Source organism: Camelus bactrianus, chromosome 35 (assembly GCF_048773025.1).
Source record: "Camelus bactrianus isolate YW-2024 breed Bactrian camel chromosome 35, ASM4877302v1, whole genome shotgun sequence".
Taxonomy (NCBI): domain Eukaryota; kingdom Metazoa; phylum Chordata; class Mammalia; order Artiodactyla; family Camelidae; genus Camelus; species Camelus bactrianus.
The window spans coordinates 31,358,061-31,375,830 of NC_133573.1; the positions used below are offsets into that span (position 1 = coordinate 31,358,061).

Consider the following 17,770-nt stretch of genomic DNA (forward strand, 5'->3'; position numbering starts at 1 on the left):
CGAGGAGGGAAATGCCAGCTGCACAGCCTCTGGGAAGGGAAGACAGGGCACCAGGTCTGCAGCTGCCCCAGAGGGCCAGAGAGAGGCCAGAGAAGGGCCGGAGAGGGGCCTGCTTTGTGTTCTGGAGGCCGAGACACTCGCGGTACAGACGGGCAAGTCTCCCATGAGTCTGTCTTTGGACAACATGGGATACCTTCTAGGCTTCGCAGAGACGGTCTCCATCGGTGCCTCTGACTTGGGCCGTGTGCCACAGGACTTGCCCCTGGAAGGATGAGTCAAATCTACGTGGCCCAGCACCAAGCTTCACACCAACCACATTGTAAAGCTTTACGTGAATCACTGGCATCATCTGAAACTCTGAGCCCGTGCGAAATCAATGAAGTCATTTTGAATAATTCTTCGGCTTATTAGAAATAAAAATAGAAAACCCCAGGGAATATTAACATACAAAATTATCCAAATATTAACACAAAATAAATCCAAAACCCTCAATCGCCTAAGCCCAATTTTCCCACCTGAGACTTTGCAGGTTCCTGACTTTACATGACCTGTCTGCACAGACCAGCTTCATGGTGGGTGACCCAAGTGTCTGCCCCATGGACATGCAGGCAGGGACATGGTGCCGCCCGAGCCCTGTACAGGCTGGGTGTGCCATCCCTTGGCTGCTGGGGGTATTGGTGCTAATGGATCACTGCCTCTCACTTCCCTGGAGGGACAAATTGATAGTGGAGGCGCAGTGGTACCAAGGCGGCCATCGGTTCTGTGCGCTCCTGCCGGAGAGCCAAGCACCCACCGACATATGGACCAGGCTGCTGAGGCCCGCCCTTTCCCTCCTGCCCCGATGTGCTCACCCCTGACAGGTTCTACCTTTTAAGAGCACATCTTCAGTAAAGCACGTGCCACTGGACCCTCGTCTCAGCTCTGCTCCCTGGGAACCCGCCTGATCACGTCGTCCGTTTACAAGCCTGGGATCACGGTCAGGACCTGAAGCACCAGCCCCGACCGAGTCAGCCCGGCTCTGGCTGCTCTGTGGTTGCCCAGGCTCTCCTGGCCCGCCCAGTCTCACCCTCAAAGCAGCGAGCTTCTCCTCTGATTTGGGGAAGGGTGCTGGCTGGGAATCCAAGGCCTGGGGTCGTTGGGATGCTCAGACCAGCGTGTGGTCCATGGGGGACAGCGTCAGCCTCTCCATCTTTATTTTTATGTACATACACTCAGTGTCTGTAAGCTCGCGTGGACTGACAGCACTGCTTCTAATTACCTTCCCAGGAATAAGGTTCTGCATTTCACACAAATGAATTTTATGGACTTTGCGGTGGGGCGCCTCCTGGCAGCAGAGGCACCTTAGGAATGTGCCTGACTCTCTCTCTCTCTCTGTGTTTCCATTTTGAAGGCATGAGGTCAGTTTTATGACTTTCTTTTTTGATGCTGTTCCACAGTGTGGATTTGTGATGGCAAAACTTCAGTCCTCAACCACTCACTCCCTTTTCTTCTACTTCAAATGCTTATGCTTTAAACATCCATTAAAGTCTTATATCTTAGAACACTTTGAACAATCTTTGGGAAAAGAAGTCTATGTGTCATTTCTCTCAGCCATTAATTGATACATGTTCTGGGAGTGACAATTAATTTTAACATTAGCTTCATTAAGCTAGTCAGTAGTCAGTCATAATTGCAAAGGAAATGTGCTATAAAAATATGATGCAATTTAAGACGAAACAGTATTAATTTTTGGATAGTGTGTTTTGTGCTATCCATATCACTGTTAGCACGCATGATTAAAAATTTGCTAGAATGATCAAAAGTAATTACATTATTGGTAATTGCAAATTGATCTGTAATAATACGGACAAAGAGACACTCAGGCTATTGTTTGTCCAGGATAAATTTCATACACTTACTTTTCCATCAAGATGTCTCTGACTCACTGTTAAGTTCTCAGCACTTCTGTAGGGTTGCTTCCTGCTTCTTCTGTTTTGTGGGTACACTTGCTCTTGGGTGAATAGGTTGGACAGCTCTTATTTCCAGAGGAAGGTAATGACCATGCACATGAATGCGAATGTACATGTGGTTCACCAAATTCAGCCACATTTGCATTATTTAATTAACTCTATAATGATGTGGGGAAAAGTCACGAAAGTGTTAATGACCTCTTGCATGCAAAGACTGGCTTCATTCAAGGGTTTAAGCTGCTTTCTTAATACTAATTAATTAAAGCCAAACTTCTCATGTCAGATTGTTCACTTCTGTTGTTTCTCTATTGCTCCACCCAAGCTGGATTTCCAGTAATATGGTAAGACCAACATGCAACATAACCAAAAACATTAATTGTCAGCCATGGTGCTGCAGGGAAGTGTCAGCTTACAAAGGTCCTGTCATAGCACGGCCGTGGGGTCACGATGTCAGCATGTGGAGGACCCGAGAGCTGTATTTTACAACTAGCTCTTCCTAGCCACTTTGGAAAAGGTAGGAATCTCACAGAGTTGGGGTTCATTGGAGAGAGTACAGCATGAACAAATTCTGCAGAATCTGGTAAGGAGGGAGATGATCAACTCGTATCAGCAAGGAGACTCGGGGCGTGCAGGTGCGACCTGAGAGGGCTTCTGCAGGGCGCGGTCCCCCGGCAGCCCCTGCTTCCTTCCCGGGAGCTTCCTCATTAATGAGCCAGCCCACCCACTGCGCCGACACCATCAGCACACCTGATTTAGAACCTTTCTTTACCGCTTTCTTCTACCCCAACCAGATTTTCTGATGTCTGGAGCCCAGTCACATGTGTGTCATCAGGTTTTCGTTCAGAATTGACTTGGGATTTGGTGAAACAGAAAAAAAATAGAGGTGCGGTGCTGTAGGTAGGCAAATAGTGGTGACAAATTACCCACACCAGACGGTCAAGCACGAGAGTGCAGAGGCGCTCAGGTGCTGGCCGGCGCAGTGATTAATTAATTCATTATCGTCAGGCAGCTGCCCCTCCATGGAACTCAAGACACTGTCCTCAGGACTCATCTGGGTGAAACTGTGGAGGAGCAGAGCCAGCTCTGTGTCCTGTGTGGGTGTCCCTCCAGGCCACCGGCCTCTGGCTGGCCACCTCCGCGCAGGCCAGGGGGCTGGCTGGGAGCCTTTCTCTCTGGGAGCCAGGATGGGAGCTGGGCTGCACTTTGAGAGACAAAACGCTGTTTCTGTGTCAGTCAGCACAGCGGGAGAGCCACAGGTAAAGGAGCTGCCCAGTGAGAGGCACATGTGAACTACGGCCCCAGGAAGAACAGGCGGGAAAAGAAGGGTGTCATTCCAGAGGTCGGGGGGGGGGGTCTGTCTAACCAGCAGATTAAGAAGGAAGGCTTCATGGAAGAAGGAGCATTTGAACCCGGACTTGAACGGTTGATCCCACATGTGACCACGAGTCGGGAGGGGTACATGTCAGCAAAGAGACATAGGAAGGGGGAGGCTCCCCACAGACAAGTGAACATTCCCCACCTTATGACCCGGAGCTGTGGGATAGCAAGTAGGGAAGGAAGCTTTGTGCCTGTGAAGCCTTTGATGTCAAGTCAAGGAGCTCATTGGTTTGTAGGCAGAGAATCACTGCAGGTTGCAGAGCAAGGGGGCTGTAACCCAGCCTGAGTGGCTGGCGGCCACGGTGGGAAAGACTAGAAGGAAAGGAACAGGGTGGGGGGCTCAGAGGCCTGAGTCAGTGGGACTGCAGGGAAGGAGGGAGGTGTGAGGGAAATGCTGGAGGTGGATGTTGCTGAAGCTGGACCACAGGCATGACTCAAAGTAGGGAAACCAGGAGAAAGGGTGTCTACTCCAGAGCAATGACCACAGTGGGGACCGGCAGGCAAGCGGAGTTTGATTTTGGACCTGATGTGTTTCAAGGACTTGGCAGGATTTTCAGATAAAGCTGTCTCTCAGGCCACTGGTGATGCCAGGAGCCCTCTCCCTGTGTGCTTAGTCCTTATACAGGACTGAAATGAATTCACCCCAGCTCAAAATGTGAGTAACTATCGAGGTATCTAATGCAAAATGGTGGTCTTCTTTGGAACCAGCCTCAGTTACAGCGTCAGACACAGCGGTCAAGTCCCGCCTACGAGTTAAAAGGGAATTTGTGCTTTTACTCTTACACTGTCTGGCCCTAGGCTGACTTGATACACTTGTTGTGTGGGAAAGGCAGTAATAAAGTGAGCCTGGAGCTTTGCTCTGGGGACTGGAATGTGAACCCTGGTTATGTGGCATTTTATTTCTCCAAGGCCTTCACCTGTAGCATGAAGGGGCTGGACCAGTTGCCCTCAAGGGCTCTCTACCTCAGTGGTCTGTGTATGGTGGGAAGGGGGTCCATGGTGGGGCCACATAGGTGTGACCCCGGAGTCTAAGAGATTTACACCTGAGAACACAAAGCACAGGAGTTTGGGGTTCGCCATTTCAGGTTCGTCATTGATCCACATGAGATCACGAGGTCTGTATGAGAAATGCCTACAGCTCTGGGGTCGCCCGGAAGTACAAAGAAAAAGACGACGTGGTCTTTGACCCCATGCTAATGAGAAAGATAGACAGCAGCCAAGTAGGTTAGTGCAGCCAGTAGTGCGAGCACAGACAGGGAGGAGGAGCGGTTTCTCCGGAGTTGATATTAGGGATGATTGTCGGCAGAGAAGTGGGGCGGGCACTGTGGGATGAAGGCACACCAGGTCTTCAGGAACAGGAGCCTGTGGGGCACGGGGTGGGACTGCGGGTTAGAGCCAGGTGGTGGAGGGTCTGGAGTACCAGGCTAAGAAGCTGGACTTGTATTCAGTGGACCATGCAGTAAGTATTATATTGCCTATTTTTGAAAAGGGAATAAATGCCACTGTGTTCTGGGGAGCCAACCTGGGCCACTCCCGCCACAGGGTCGAGTAGATGGTGGCAGGGAAGCAACCAGGAGGTCATCAGAATGCCCCAGGTCTGCAGCAGTCGCTGAACTGGGAAGAGTGGTTCCTGAATGAAAGTAAGTGAGATGACCAAGACTGTGCAGGGCCTTGAGGAGTTAGGGAAGCAGAGGGTGTGTGAGACCCAGGCAGACAGAGAAGTCGCCCAGGGCTCTTTCCAGCCTGGACTATTAAGAAAATGGTGCAAGTCGTTGGAAGCCAGGAGAAGGAGCTGACTTAATTCGGGGTTTGTGGAATTCAGGGCATGGGGTGGGGGCATCTGGGTGAGGTTATTCAGTTGGACAGTTGCAGGTGTGAGATAGCCCCCTCCAAACTGTCAGGACTAGAGGCCCAGGTTTGGCGACCCCCGCAGAGGTGACACTGTTGCAGAAGAGAAGAGGGCGCAGGCGGAGCCACAGGGCCATGTCCGCGAGGGCGAAGGAAGACCTGCAGAGCACACAGGGCCTGGGGCTGGGTGATTGCGCGTGGGCGCTTGGGCTGACTGGGAATGTGCAGATAGGTGACCCGTGTCTCCTCTCTCCTTCAAGGGTGGGAAAGTGAGCCGAGGCAGAGGCACTGATTACAGCCTCAGGGCACCGACTAGCAGGCTGCAGATTCAGAATTTGGAACTTCCAAACCTAGTCCTCTTCCCATGGCCCACGCTGTCTTTTACACTCCCCACCCCCACGCGTATTTATTCAAAAAGGACAAAAATCAGCCCTCGAAGACCCAGAAGACTTAGACCCGGGCTCTAGCAGGTATTTTTCTGCCTTAGGCCCCGGGAAGCCGAGGGCTGGGCTGGGCGGGGAGGCCCCGCGGGGCCGGTGCGCGCCCCCCGTGCCCCGGGAGCGCGCGCTGCGCCGGCCCGCCCTCCGTGGCTGCTGCGCGCCCAGGTTCCCGGTGCGCGTCCCCATCGCGCCCCCGCCCCCACCCCGTGCGCGCCCCTCGCCGTCACGCGCGCTCGGCGGAGCTGCCCGGTGGAGCGGCGGCGGGCGCGCTCCGGGGGGACGGGGGCGCGGGCGCGAGGCCGCGGTGCCGGGGTCGCGCGGAGGAGGCGCCGGGGAGGAGCGCGCTGCGCCGCCGCCCGGCCTGCCGCCGCTCGGTGCGGGTCCGCGGGGCGCGAGGAGCGGCGAGACCGCGGCCTGGAACAAAGGGAGGCCGGCTGGGGCGGGGGCGTCGCGAGCATGGCGGACCGCAGCCTGGAAGGCATGGCGCTGCCCCTGGAGGTGCGGGCCCGGCTGGCCGAGCTGGAGCTGGAGCTGTCGGAAGGTAACAGGCCCCGCGCTCGGCCGGCCTAGCTGTCACGGGGGCCGGGGCGCGGGCGGGCGGGCGGGTGGGGGTCCCGGCGCCGGTGCGAGCGCGGCCCCCGCCCTGCGGCTCTGCGTGGTCGGCCGTGGGCCCCGCGCCGGGGACCTGGGGAGCCGGACGCGGCCGCGGGGCCGGGCGCGCAGGACGGGGCCGCCGGGCCTGGGGCGCAGCCGGGGCGCAGGACGGGGCGGCCGGGCCGGGGCGGCCTTGCGCGCGGCCTGGCGGACGGGGCCGTGTCCTTGGTGCGCGTCCGAGCGCTGCCCACCGCGGCCGGGCCGGGGGCGGTTCCGCGTTGCGCGGCCTGACGCGCCGCGGGCCTCGTTCTAATGCGAAACTTGTCGTTGGACTTGAGGGCTTGATCGCCGGGGTCCGAGGCCCGTCCTGGCTGGACGGGGATAGAGCTACCTTTGTTCCTGTGGGCTGGGACGTGAAGGCTGCTAAAACGGAGAGCCTCCTCCCTCAGGCCGGGCTTGTGCTGGTTCCCATCGGCTCGTACTTAGATTTGTGACAGATTTGCTACAGGGATTTCATGGGGTGTTATCTACGGTTTCCTATTTGCTCTTAATGGTGGAATCATGTGCTCGACTGTCATAAGTTTTAGATCGGGTTTTGCTACGTCCTAAAAAAAATAGCCACTAAAGTTCCGAAATGTTGAATGTTTAATATGGATTGAGAATTCCCCTGGCTCACCCTGGGAAGGCCACGCTTACGCTGTGGGGGTGGGGATGGGCCGGCGCTCTCGGATTTCTATTTGGAGCAGTTTAGTGGTGACTTGTGTGTGTGTGTGTGTGTGTGTGTGTGTGTGTGTGTGTGTGTGTGTAACGGTTTGCGGGGCTGGCAGCCAGAAAGTGGATTCGCTCGTGCTAGTTTTCATCAGCAGGGAGGAGCTGCTGCTGACCGTAAGTTTGTTTTCCTTAACACTTTCAGGGTGAAGAGGGGATGCAGGTGGGAGCCTGGCCTGGGGTGCCTTTTCAGACGTCCAGAGACGGGAGAGATGCTTCTGTCTCACATGTGGGCTCCACAGCGTTCTGTAATGTCCAGCAGTCCCCCAGGAGGGGACTGTTTGTTGGGCTCTGTGCTCAGCAGACACTGTTCTGCAGGCTTGAGAACGAGAGGGCGTTGCTAGTACCTCAGTGCTGTGCTCGACTGGGGACAGTACTTAGGTCTACACCTGTGCGTGAGTGTGCCGCATGGACAGGTTGCTTGGAAGGATGAAGTCTCCATTAGAACACGTTTGCCCAAGTTCTCTGATTTTGTCGATGTTCAGATGGTTTCCCCTTCACCTTACAGCTCCTTGTAGCTCTGCACCACTGTTGTATTATTTACAGCACCTCATCATTCACGCATCATCTCCAAACAAGCACTCTGCTACGTCTTTGTTACTCTAATGTTGAGTGTCAGCGCCCGTCTGTGTTAGCAAAGTGAGGGGCCCTCTGAGCCCACTTCCCCCTCAGCCTGGGATGGGCTCACCGTCGCTTCTGTGCATCTGGGCAGTTCCTGGCCCCTGGTGGGAGTGGCCACTCGTGAACATGGACTTAGGCACGCTCACCTGCTAGATGGCACTCACCTGTCACCATCAGTCACTCCTGGAATGTGTGCCTGTTGCTTAGAGGATGGCAAACTGCTTTAGACCACGATGTGCTCCACCCAGATCTCTGCAAACACCTTTGTCCCTATAGGTTTTTAAAAAGGGCTTAATGCCTTTCTTGTTGAGTGTCTGGGCAGGGAAAGAGATATGTGTTTGCATGCGGGAAGCGCATTCTTGTTTTTCTCTCTCTCTCTCAACCTTGCCAGGCCTGGCAGAACGCCGCAGAGTAAGAGTCAGAGGGCTCGCCCATTAGCTGTGTCTTCTTTGACTTGCTTTGTCCGTGCTGAGTCGATTGGCTTTCTCTTTAAGGTCATTTGGAATTTTGTGTCTTGTGACCACATAAAGTAGTTTTACTGGCTTAAGTTAGGTGAGTCAACTTGTTTTCCAGTATTGCTTAATAGAAACCAAAGAATGGATGGATCAGAAATCTTGTCTCTTTACATTTTGGGACTTAAAAAAATCCCCCAACATATCAACTTTCAAACCGAAAAGTTCAAACAACTTTTAATTCCAAGTTATTTAAGTGTGTTGCTTTCATATTTTCCCTTCAGTCAAGGTTCAGGTGGAGATAATTCTTTACATTAGTCCTCATCATTTTATTAAAATGTCAGAAAGTATTGTGGAAACATGGGTGGACTTGCCAGTGCTCAGTTCCTACAGAGGAGGATGGAAAAACAATTCCATTTTAAGCACATAAGGTAGGTTGAAAAAACAGAGTAGTCTTTTCTCTCCACGTTCCTCTGTGGTCTGCCAGCACTTAACGGTGGTGTATTATCTAGATTTGCAGGCGCTGGAGCAGTTTCGGTTGCACTGTCTGCCGGGGCTGTTGCAGACACTAGCATTGCTCCATTTCATGGGTCTCTGTTTGGTCAGGGTTGCAGATTGACTTCTTGGCTGCAGAACTCAGGTTTCCACTGTGTTGCCTGGCTGGTGGCTGCCTCTTCTTTCCACTGTCTGTTTATAACCAGTAATTCCCTGTCCCTGCAGAACCATGATGCCAGCAAAGAGTGGGAGGTGGGGCACTGACAGCCTCCAGGCCACGTGTCTGGGTGACGCCATTGGTGTGGGGCCAGGGGTTGTCGCTCTGGTGACTCCTTGGGATGGAACGTGAGACGGAGGGGCCTCCACACCAGGGAGCGGGGCTGCTATGTTCCCGGGGGGAGCGGTTTCTCCACACACTTTCCCCTGAATCAGTTTCTTCTTCCTTTCCCTACATTCTTGCCTTTTGGAATCCTGCAGTTTTCTATTTGACTTTAGGAGGGCCCCAAAGTAGTTTCATGAATACGTGAATAAACATTACTTGGCTGGAGGAAAAACTTTAAATGGAAACGCCAGCAAAGCAATGAGGAAACAGAAAAGTTCTCAATAGAGACAGACTTATGTCTTACTAAAAAAAAATCTTACTAAAAAAAATCAGTTGTTAAAAAAAAGAAAAGAAAAAAATGAGTTGATTGAAATTCAACAATAATTTCTCTGTTAACCAATGCCTTGCATCCCAGGCAGTGCACATACTGGACTTGCACTCCAGAAGCTCGCACCCTGCTCTCTCGGGAGTGGTTACGTTCCTATTTTGGTAGAACATAGAGAAATCGCCTTGTGATCTGGCCTGGGAAAGCTGTTTGGTGTTTGCAGAAGTCCGTTAGCTTTACACTTTGTGGCTTTTTAGTTGTCCGCGTGACTACTGAGTACCGGCCTTTTGCTCACGGGAGTTAGCCTGCAACGTACCGAATGACTGCAGGTATTAGCTATGTTCCGTAATTGTGTCCAGATTAACATTTTCTAGTGAGTGTGAAGCTGCCCAAGGAAGGAGATAGATGCTAACTTAAATATCAGTTCTTAGTGCTGCTCAAGGAACCGATAATTTCTTAAATTGCGGCTGAGCAGTTCACACGCAGCTGGCATAACCGTCACCAGAGTAAAACCTGAGAGATGGCCAGTTGGAAGGTGTGTAGATTTGGGAGGGGTGGAATTTTCAGGTAGCAGGTGCACAAAGCTCCAGAACTTGTGTTCTGTCCCCGCAGCCCCTGTGCTTTTCTTGGAGGTCCCTGCGGCCGCAGAGCCCGGGACCACCTTCCAGGGTTGGCAAGAGGAGACCCGCCATCTCTAACATAACCCACACGCTCTCCTCACTGCAGGGAGGTAGTGGACTCTGGAAAACAAATATGTGAAAAAGCGTTTTCTTCCAGAGTCGCACTGATAATTTGTTGGGAGGGGAAGCTGAAGGGGTCAGCAGATTCAGGGAATAATATCTGAGCCTCTCCACCTGGAATCGGACCTCACTGTTGTCAGCAAACCTGACAACAGGTTTACCCTGTGGCGTCCGCCCCAGCGCTGTCTCACGTCGCTGTAGGCATTGTGGTGAGTGGAGTGGAGTTCTTGGCTTGATAGACCTGGACAATTGTTACCTGTATTAAAAAATCTGCAAAATGGCAGCATGGATGTGTGTGGGATTTGGATGTGTGGACTTGAATTTTAAGAGTTTTTCAGTTATGAAAATAGTAAGACTTGAATGATCTTTTCTCGATGAATAAATATAGATGTCAAATTGAGTCAGGAAACTACGGAGGGAAACACACACATTAAAGGCTCTGACATGTAAGATTGTTCCCGGTGCACACGAGGCATGTGTGGTGCTGAAGTCTCGCTCGGCTCCAGTGTTGTGAGGTCACAGCTGTAACGGTGACTGTTTGGCTTCATGCTGGGCCCACGGGCTTTATACTCTTGTGCTGTTGGATGTTATGAGTCACGTCTTGCCTTCCTCCTCCCAGCCTTTTTCAGATGGGTTGTCTCTTTTTTTAGAACTGATTTTTTTTAAAGCAGTGATTTATGGGATGAGCTGTACCATTCTTCTGAATTGCAAAGAGAATGTATTGGATAATCTTAGTTTTGATGTCGTGTGTATGGGCTGACTCACCAGTTCAAAGCCTGGTCATATTAAGATCATTTCCAGTTCTCGTCGTTACTCAAGCACCTTCACAGATGTGGATGCTTGGTTGCAGTTATTGGCTTCATTTCGCACTTTGGTGTTTGTCCTGGGAGCAGGGGACCCTGTGTCACCTTGGGTTTCACTGTTGTCGTCCTCCAGTCTCTCCTCCTGTACGCAGCCACTTTCAAGGTTGCCAGCGTTGGTTTTCCTTCTTTCATGACCTTTCTGTGTGCGCTGCAGAGGTCACCTGCTGTTGTTGCCAGTGCTCTGCTCTTTCTGCTGAGAGGGTCGAAAACTTGTCACTCTCGGAAGAAGCAGTTGCATCCATTTGTTTGTGATGATAACAACCAGTGCTCTCAAAGGGGAGGCTCTAACCGGGAATCCCAGCTGGCGTGGGGTGAGAACGCAGGAGTCGGCTTGCCAGAGGAGCGAGTGCTCTTCGTCTCGGCACTTCCCTCAGGAACCAACGGGATGTTAATGCTAGTAAGCCCTTGAGGCAGTAAAGTGGGAAAATGCTGAAATACTGAGCTGCAAACGTCAGCAGCACCACGAGCAGCCTGTTTGGTGGGGGTGGGAGGGGTTGCTGTTTGGTTTAGCTGCTGCTGAGTATCTTGGAGAGTAAAACGTGCTCTCTGTGCTGTGACAACTGCACACTGAGGTACTTCTTTACTAAAGTGCTTTGGACAATAGGTATGAAAAATCAGGAAAAAAAGCTGTCCAAGATAGGGAGGGACGGAGGGGTTCTGTGATTGCTCGTGGGTTAAATAGACTTCTCCTTCTGGGCTGCTGGTTTTAAATAATTTTTTTTGCTTATTAGGTTGGAAACTCTGTGTCATAATGAAAAGATTGAAGGCTGTGGGCCGGATGCAGACTAATTCAGTCGGCCCCGGAGAGTGATTCCTTGCACGCCTCTCCACAGTTATGCATAATCTATTTATTTATTTTATTGAGTTATCTGGTTAGTCAAGTCACATTTTTCTATTTTATTTCCTAGAGAAACTATAACATTTTAAAATTATGAAAAAAAAATAAACAAACAACGTGTAAATACGTCCCCTCTTCAACACGGGCTGTTTCACACCCACCAGCCTCAGGTCTGAGCCCTGTTCACTCAGTCCTGGGCAGAGAGGAGCTGTCTTCCGGAGCTGCAGGTGTGAGGCTACTCCTTGTGTCAGGAGTTTACAGAACATGTAAGGTCTTGGCCGGGAGAGGCCCTCGCAGCCTGGTTTCCTTGGTCAGATGCCGGATCCCCCGCACTTGCGGCCTTGTTCTGGCTGTGCCCCCGCGGGGACGGAGCACGTGTCTGGACCTCTTCGCTCCCAGAAAAACACGCACATGCACGTGGGGTCCCGGTCTTACCTCCTCGCCTTTCTCTCCAAGCTGAAGACGGAGGTGGCGTGGATCTGTGTGACCACCTTGCTGAGGAAGTGCTTCCTGAGCACAGTGGAGTTTGTTGGCCAGTTTACCTGGGATGGAAATGGAAATGTAGACGGTGTTACTAGCTAACCGTATCAGCAGATTCTGGGTCTTTGTGAGTGAAGTAATGCGGGTGGATAGTGTGCAGACACCACAGGCCCAGGATGTCATGTTACAGCTCCTTGTGTCTGATGACATGAGCTTATAAACCCTCGGGGGAGAAGAGTGGCCGCTGGGCTGGGTGTCATCGGAGGACAGGAGCAGGTGACATCTGGAGTCAGCCCAGCGCCTTAGGAAGGGCAGGCTCACTTAGGAGCCGTCAGTCTGAGGGTTGGGTTTTGGTGCTGCGAGAACGTAAAGCTCAAGAATCCATTTGTAACTTATGGGTGACCTTCTTCTGTGCTTCCTGAATCTCCTTGGGTCTTTCTCTAAATCCTGTTTGCAGAGATTTGTGTGAGGATCTTGAGATTTCTCATGAATGTCCACTGAGACACCTTCCTCCAGGCTGATTTTCGTCCACTGCTGTCCTGGCATCACCCCGGCTGAGCTGGCTGGTCCCTCCCAGCCTCAGCTTCCTCGGCTGTCGGAGGGTTAATAACCGACCTCAGGGTTGTGGCAGGGATCAAGGTGGCGGTGTCACAGTGTCTGCTTGGTCAGCATCCAGCTCCACTGGGACAAGGCTCCTGTCCTCCCTGTCCTTCCCCTTCCCCCCCAAGTTCATCTGGGTGATTTGAGGTCACAGTGGTCCTGGGAGTAGCCTTGGAAGAAGAGCAGTGGAGGGGAGGGGTTTCACTTCTGCTTGGAGGGCACACTTCTCAGCAGATGCCATGCTTCAGCATTGCGATGTCTTTTTTTTTTTTTAAAGACAAAACATCCTTTCTGGCAGCGTCTGTATTCTTGGAAGTCTATATTCTTGGAAGCCCCATTTTCAGCCCCTTTAATTTTTAATAGGAAAGTGGGGGAAGGATTTCCTAGCTCAAATTCAAGTCCAGATGTAGCTGGGGAGGCCATCCTGTTAGGTTCTGATCCAGGTGTAGCTGGGAAGGCCGTCCTGTTAGGTTCTGATCCAGGTGTGGCTGGGAAGTCCATCCTATTAGGTTCTGAATGTCGAATCTTGTGATCATGTTTCTCGGGACCACGTGGGCCTTCCTGGCAGCGTCAGTCCTGAAGCTTCCTGGGAGAGCTGCCTGGATGTCTCCAGCCTTACCCTCCGCTCTCTGCTGGAGATGGAGCCCAGGATCCACCAGCTGTGACTCCGGGAATCTCCCTCCTGGAAGCTGGCACCCCTCTTGTGCCCCTGTGTCTGGTGATATGCACGTGGATGCCGCTGGACCGGCCGCATGGGTGGGGTGGCTCTGCAAGGCCAGGTCAGAGCCAGGCTCGCTGTGGCAGTGGACCTGAGGCTCCATGCCCACCTGCCTGGCACTTGTGAAAGATCCTGGAATTTCGTCCTCTCTGATCACCCTGGCAGTTACATGGGCTGAGTTCTGTCTGGATTTTGTGAGTGTGAGTGGGATCTTTTTCTTATCGACTTTCATAAGCTGCTTCTTTTAAAATGAAAACCAGAGGCAGTTTGACCTCCCCTCCTCACCATGAAGTTAATAGTATCAAAAGTTATGGCTTAAATTATGTATAATAACTGTGTGACATGAATAAGGTGAAGCTGTGTTTCATGCTAGATTCTTTTTTTAATTTTATTTTTTATGGAAGCGTATGTGATTTACAATATTAGTTTCAGGTACACAGCAAAGCAGTTCCGTTCATGCTAGATTCTCAAGTGAACGTCATCAGGCTTCAAAACATCTTTTGTTTTTACTTACTTTGATGAATGTATTGGGGGCTTGAAGGCTGTTGAGATTTGCTAATATAATCTTCAAGGAGCTATTTAAACAAGGGTGAACTTTGGCTAAACTTATGTCATTAAGATACACCTATTTAAAACCAGGGGAAAAGTGTGTCGACTTGCCAGGTGGAACTTTGTTGCTAATGTACCTTGCGATGTACCTCCTGCCCACAAGTTACAGTTGCAGCGCTGTGTCCTGGAGGGAAGGTCTGTAAAGGTGAGGCTTGGTGTGTGGGTGGGTTTTGTTGTTTCATTTGCTTTTAGCTCAGATGAATGTAGTCTTACTGCATGCTGCCGGGAAGGTAGGCTTCCGCCACCAGCACAACACTGATGAGGGCCAAAGGAGAAGTAGCACTTGGGGTTATTTTGTTACTGATCTTAGAGTCTGGACTTGGAGAATATCTCAGGTACTGGTGCACAAGTCAAGGAAAAGGAAGTGGAATTCTCCCCGCACCTGCAATGGTGCTGAATTATCACTCAGCTGTCATACAGTAAGGGATTTTATAATGCCTCCTGGCATTCTAGAATTGCTTCTCTGTTGTCAGGGAGAGCTGGTCCTGTACACAGGGCAGGAAGTAGCCTTGACTTTGTTTCCTTCATGACTTGTTGAGGTTGACATGACTAGGATTCTGGATGAAATCTGCCCTTTATGGAAAGCGTTGTACTCCACTTCCCCCAGATACAGAGCAGCAAGGGCTTGGGGAAGGAACGTGGGCACAAGCTCCTGGGACGGGCTGCTGTTCCGCAGGAGACGGAGGTCTGCTGTTGGGGTTCTCACCGCGATGGGAAGCTCACTGGCAATTGCATCAGTGGGATCCTGGGGCAGGTTTGATAACTATCACTTATTTGTTATTCTTGGAAGAGTGATGGGAGCAATATTTAAACACCAGCATTCCTTGAAACAAAAAGGTATGAAATAAACCTTATAAATCACAGGATGCCTTAGAGCTTTCAGCGGCATTCGTATTGATCTCTTAGTTCTTTAAAAATATTTTCTGGGGAAATTTCTTTGTATAGATGAGGATACTAGATTGCAAATAATTGGAAACCCATCAAGCACTGGAATCTTGGGTTCCTGACACATTAGCGGTATCACGAGTGAACTGATAGGCTGGGCGGCTTTCGAGAGCCTGCCTTCCTTTTCAACCACACTTGGGGATCCTGGCTTTTCCCCTTGAGACCGGCATGAGGGAGCTCATGGAGTCCTGGGTGCCCTTGATGGGGAAGCAGTAGGCACCCCTCCCCGCAGTCTCTCCCAGCAGTCACACTGCCCTTGCACTTGGCTGTGGTGGGTGGAGGCATGTGCTGCACACTTTCTTAGCCGGCTGCCTCTAAACTTTATGTTTAAGACCCAGTCTGTCATTGTGGGGACGGATGTGTGGGTTTTCACTGTACAGCTGTGTATTTTCTGTGTGTTTGAAATTTCCCTGTTTCTCATGGAAGATAAACAGCATCCTTTAGAATCAGGAGGCTGGGTATGGTTTGATTTATCAGCGATCTTAATCATTTCAGTCAAAGAATGATGCTGTTAATTCCTGTGTCATTTCCGGGAAAAATATTCTAAACGAGGTTCCAGAAATAACCTCTTCAGTGCCTCTACAAGAGTGGCCTCTCTCAAACTTGCTATTACTAACCAGGATGATGGTGATCATGTTTAAGCTGCCACCAGTCACTGACGCGGCAATCAGTCTTAGGTCTCTTATGCAGAGTGCTTTTATTCCAAATGGAGAGCCTGACTGATCTCCAGGCCTTGCAGGGGTGGGGGCCACGTCTAATGGACGTGAATCACGCTCATCCCTGGTCCCCAGAGAACCACAGTCTTGTCAGTAGGAGTGGACAGTGCGTAACTCGGACTTTAAAATCAGATGTTGCAAATTGATGTCTTTTTTTGGTGGGAACAAAATCTGTTGTCCGTTACGGGGAGGACGCTTTCAGATCGCAGGCCAGCATTCCGTGGCTGTGCCCACGTGCCGAGCACTGTGTTAGGTCTTACACAGACTACCCTTCGTAAAGGGCATTTATCTCACAAAAAGGGGAGTGTGTTAGAGAGCTTGCCGAGTCCACGTGGCTGAGCAGGAGGTGCAAGTCTGCCTGGTTTGCACCTGGCACCAGCTCTCCTCACTCGCTGGAGGCCACCCTCGTGCGGTGAGTTGGGAATCCCAAGTAGGAAATAGGGTGTTTAAAGAGATACCAAGTTTCATGGCAGGTGTGGTGAGCTTTCCTTTTTACATACTATCTTCACAAACCCTAAATGATATGTTTTTTTCCACCTAATATAACAATCAACTTAGTCACCAGCCCTTACCACGAAGGAGCTTGCAGTCTCAAAAAAAGATCCTTTATTTTCATAACTGTAATATGCCTGATAAAGTTGTCGAGATTGGGGCTTCCTTTTGTTTCCTTTAAATCCTTGAGTGGAAGCTATTTAGTGATTACTCATAATTGTGAGAATAATCTAGTGATCAGAGAAATCTTGCTGGAACAAATCTGTGTCTTCCTTCCTTTTATGTAAAACAAACAAACAAACAAAAAACAACCAAAAAACTTAATCCAAGTGGATGCTGGCAGGAATGACCGTGTTTGAAGCAGATGAGGTTTGTGTGGCGTGAAGTCCCCGGCGACCATCTCAGGGAATACCCTAGAACAGCCATCTTTGCTCTCACTTGGTTACACCCTCCCCACCCCCCCGATTATTCCCATTTGCACCAGAATTTTGAGTCCGTGTGTCCAAGACGGTAATTACACGTGTGTGCATGTATCATGCCTTTCTGCTGTGATATGGGCCATTTGAATAGTGCTTTTGGACAGTGACAACTTCCATTCTCGAAACTCCTAACAAATGTAAATATATCAGGAAGCCCTGAACTTTTCGTGTTACAGTAAACAAATCCCAGAACAAAGATGGTTTTGTGTACTGTGTATTCACTGTGATTTTCCTGTAAAAATTGTGAATCTTCACCCACTTATTAAAAATTGCTTGATTAGTTGGAACAGAGAACGTGGAGTAGTCTATCTTCAGGTTGTTTCTGTGTGTTTATGGTTGTGCCTCTTCTATTAGCTGAGAAAGCCCCTTGGCCTCTGCTGAGCTGGGGCCATGCTCGTAGAACTAAGGGAAACAAGATAGTTTCCAGTTTGTTTTAAATCCTGAGCCACTCCTTTTCTGCATAATAACCCAATCTCAGAGCATGATACAGTTTTATTTTTGGTGGATTGTATTAATTTGGTTGTCTAAGGCTGAATCCTTCCACTGTGTTGTGAATTAACTGTTCTTAGTTTCTTTGTAACGTGGAGTTGATCCAGAAGATGGACCTGCAGGCAGGACCTGTTGGCAAAAGTGTCAACATCGTTGCTTGTGACTTAGACTAACTTCCGTTTCTCTGAGAGAACCACACAGCTGGACATTTAGTCCTCGTTTCCCACTTTGTTCCCAGTTCAAGGCCCTCCTGGTCACCCTTCCAGTGGGGTTCTCACCTCGCCCTCCACCCTTTCCTCTGTTTTATGGTCTTTCTGACCCACAGACCCTCACTTTCTGGTGTGTGTGTAGGGGTCCTGACTGCTCTGAATCTTTGGTCATTACCTGTGGAAAGGATTTTTTTTTGAGCCAGACACCTCTACGTCTCTGAATGAACCTTTACTTGCTTAAATATCACCCATTCTGTGGATTGTCTGTGGAAACTTTTTATTGTTTTCTTATGGGGTTTGGCTGGCCTTCCTCCGCCCCACCAGTTACCCCGCCTCGGTCACGTGCGCTCAAGCTCTGCACGCCTGTTTCAACACTGGTTATGTGCAAACTAACAGAGCTC

At 50.6% G+C, this 17,770-nt stretch overlaps 1 protein-coding gene across 12 annotated transcripts in view; it reads left to right on the forward strand.

Annotated features, from left to right (window-relative positions):
* The window catches only part of DIP2C (disco interacting protein 2 homolog C), a 274,924-nt gene that overhangs the window by 21,519 nt on the left and 235,635 nt on the right, over positions 1–17,770 (forward strand). For 3 of the 12 annotated variants that reach the window (XM_074358497.1, XM_074358499.1, XM_074358503.1), the window contains exon 1: positions 5,798–6,155. The exons of 2 other annotated variants lie outside the window; for them this stretch is intronic. In XM_074358497.1, coding sequence (XP_074214598.1) covers positions 6,071–6,155 — 85 coding nt within the window. In that variant the 5' untranslated portion in view covers positions 5,798–6,070. Of the gene's footprint in view, positions 1–5,797; positions 6,156–7,037; positions 7,094–17,770 lie in introns of those variants that run through there. 7 more of the 12 variants (XM_074358492.1, XM_074358493.1, XM_074358496.1 and 4 more) reach the window with 7 other exon arrangements.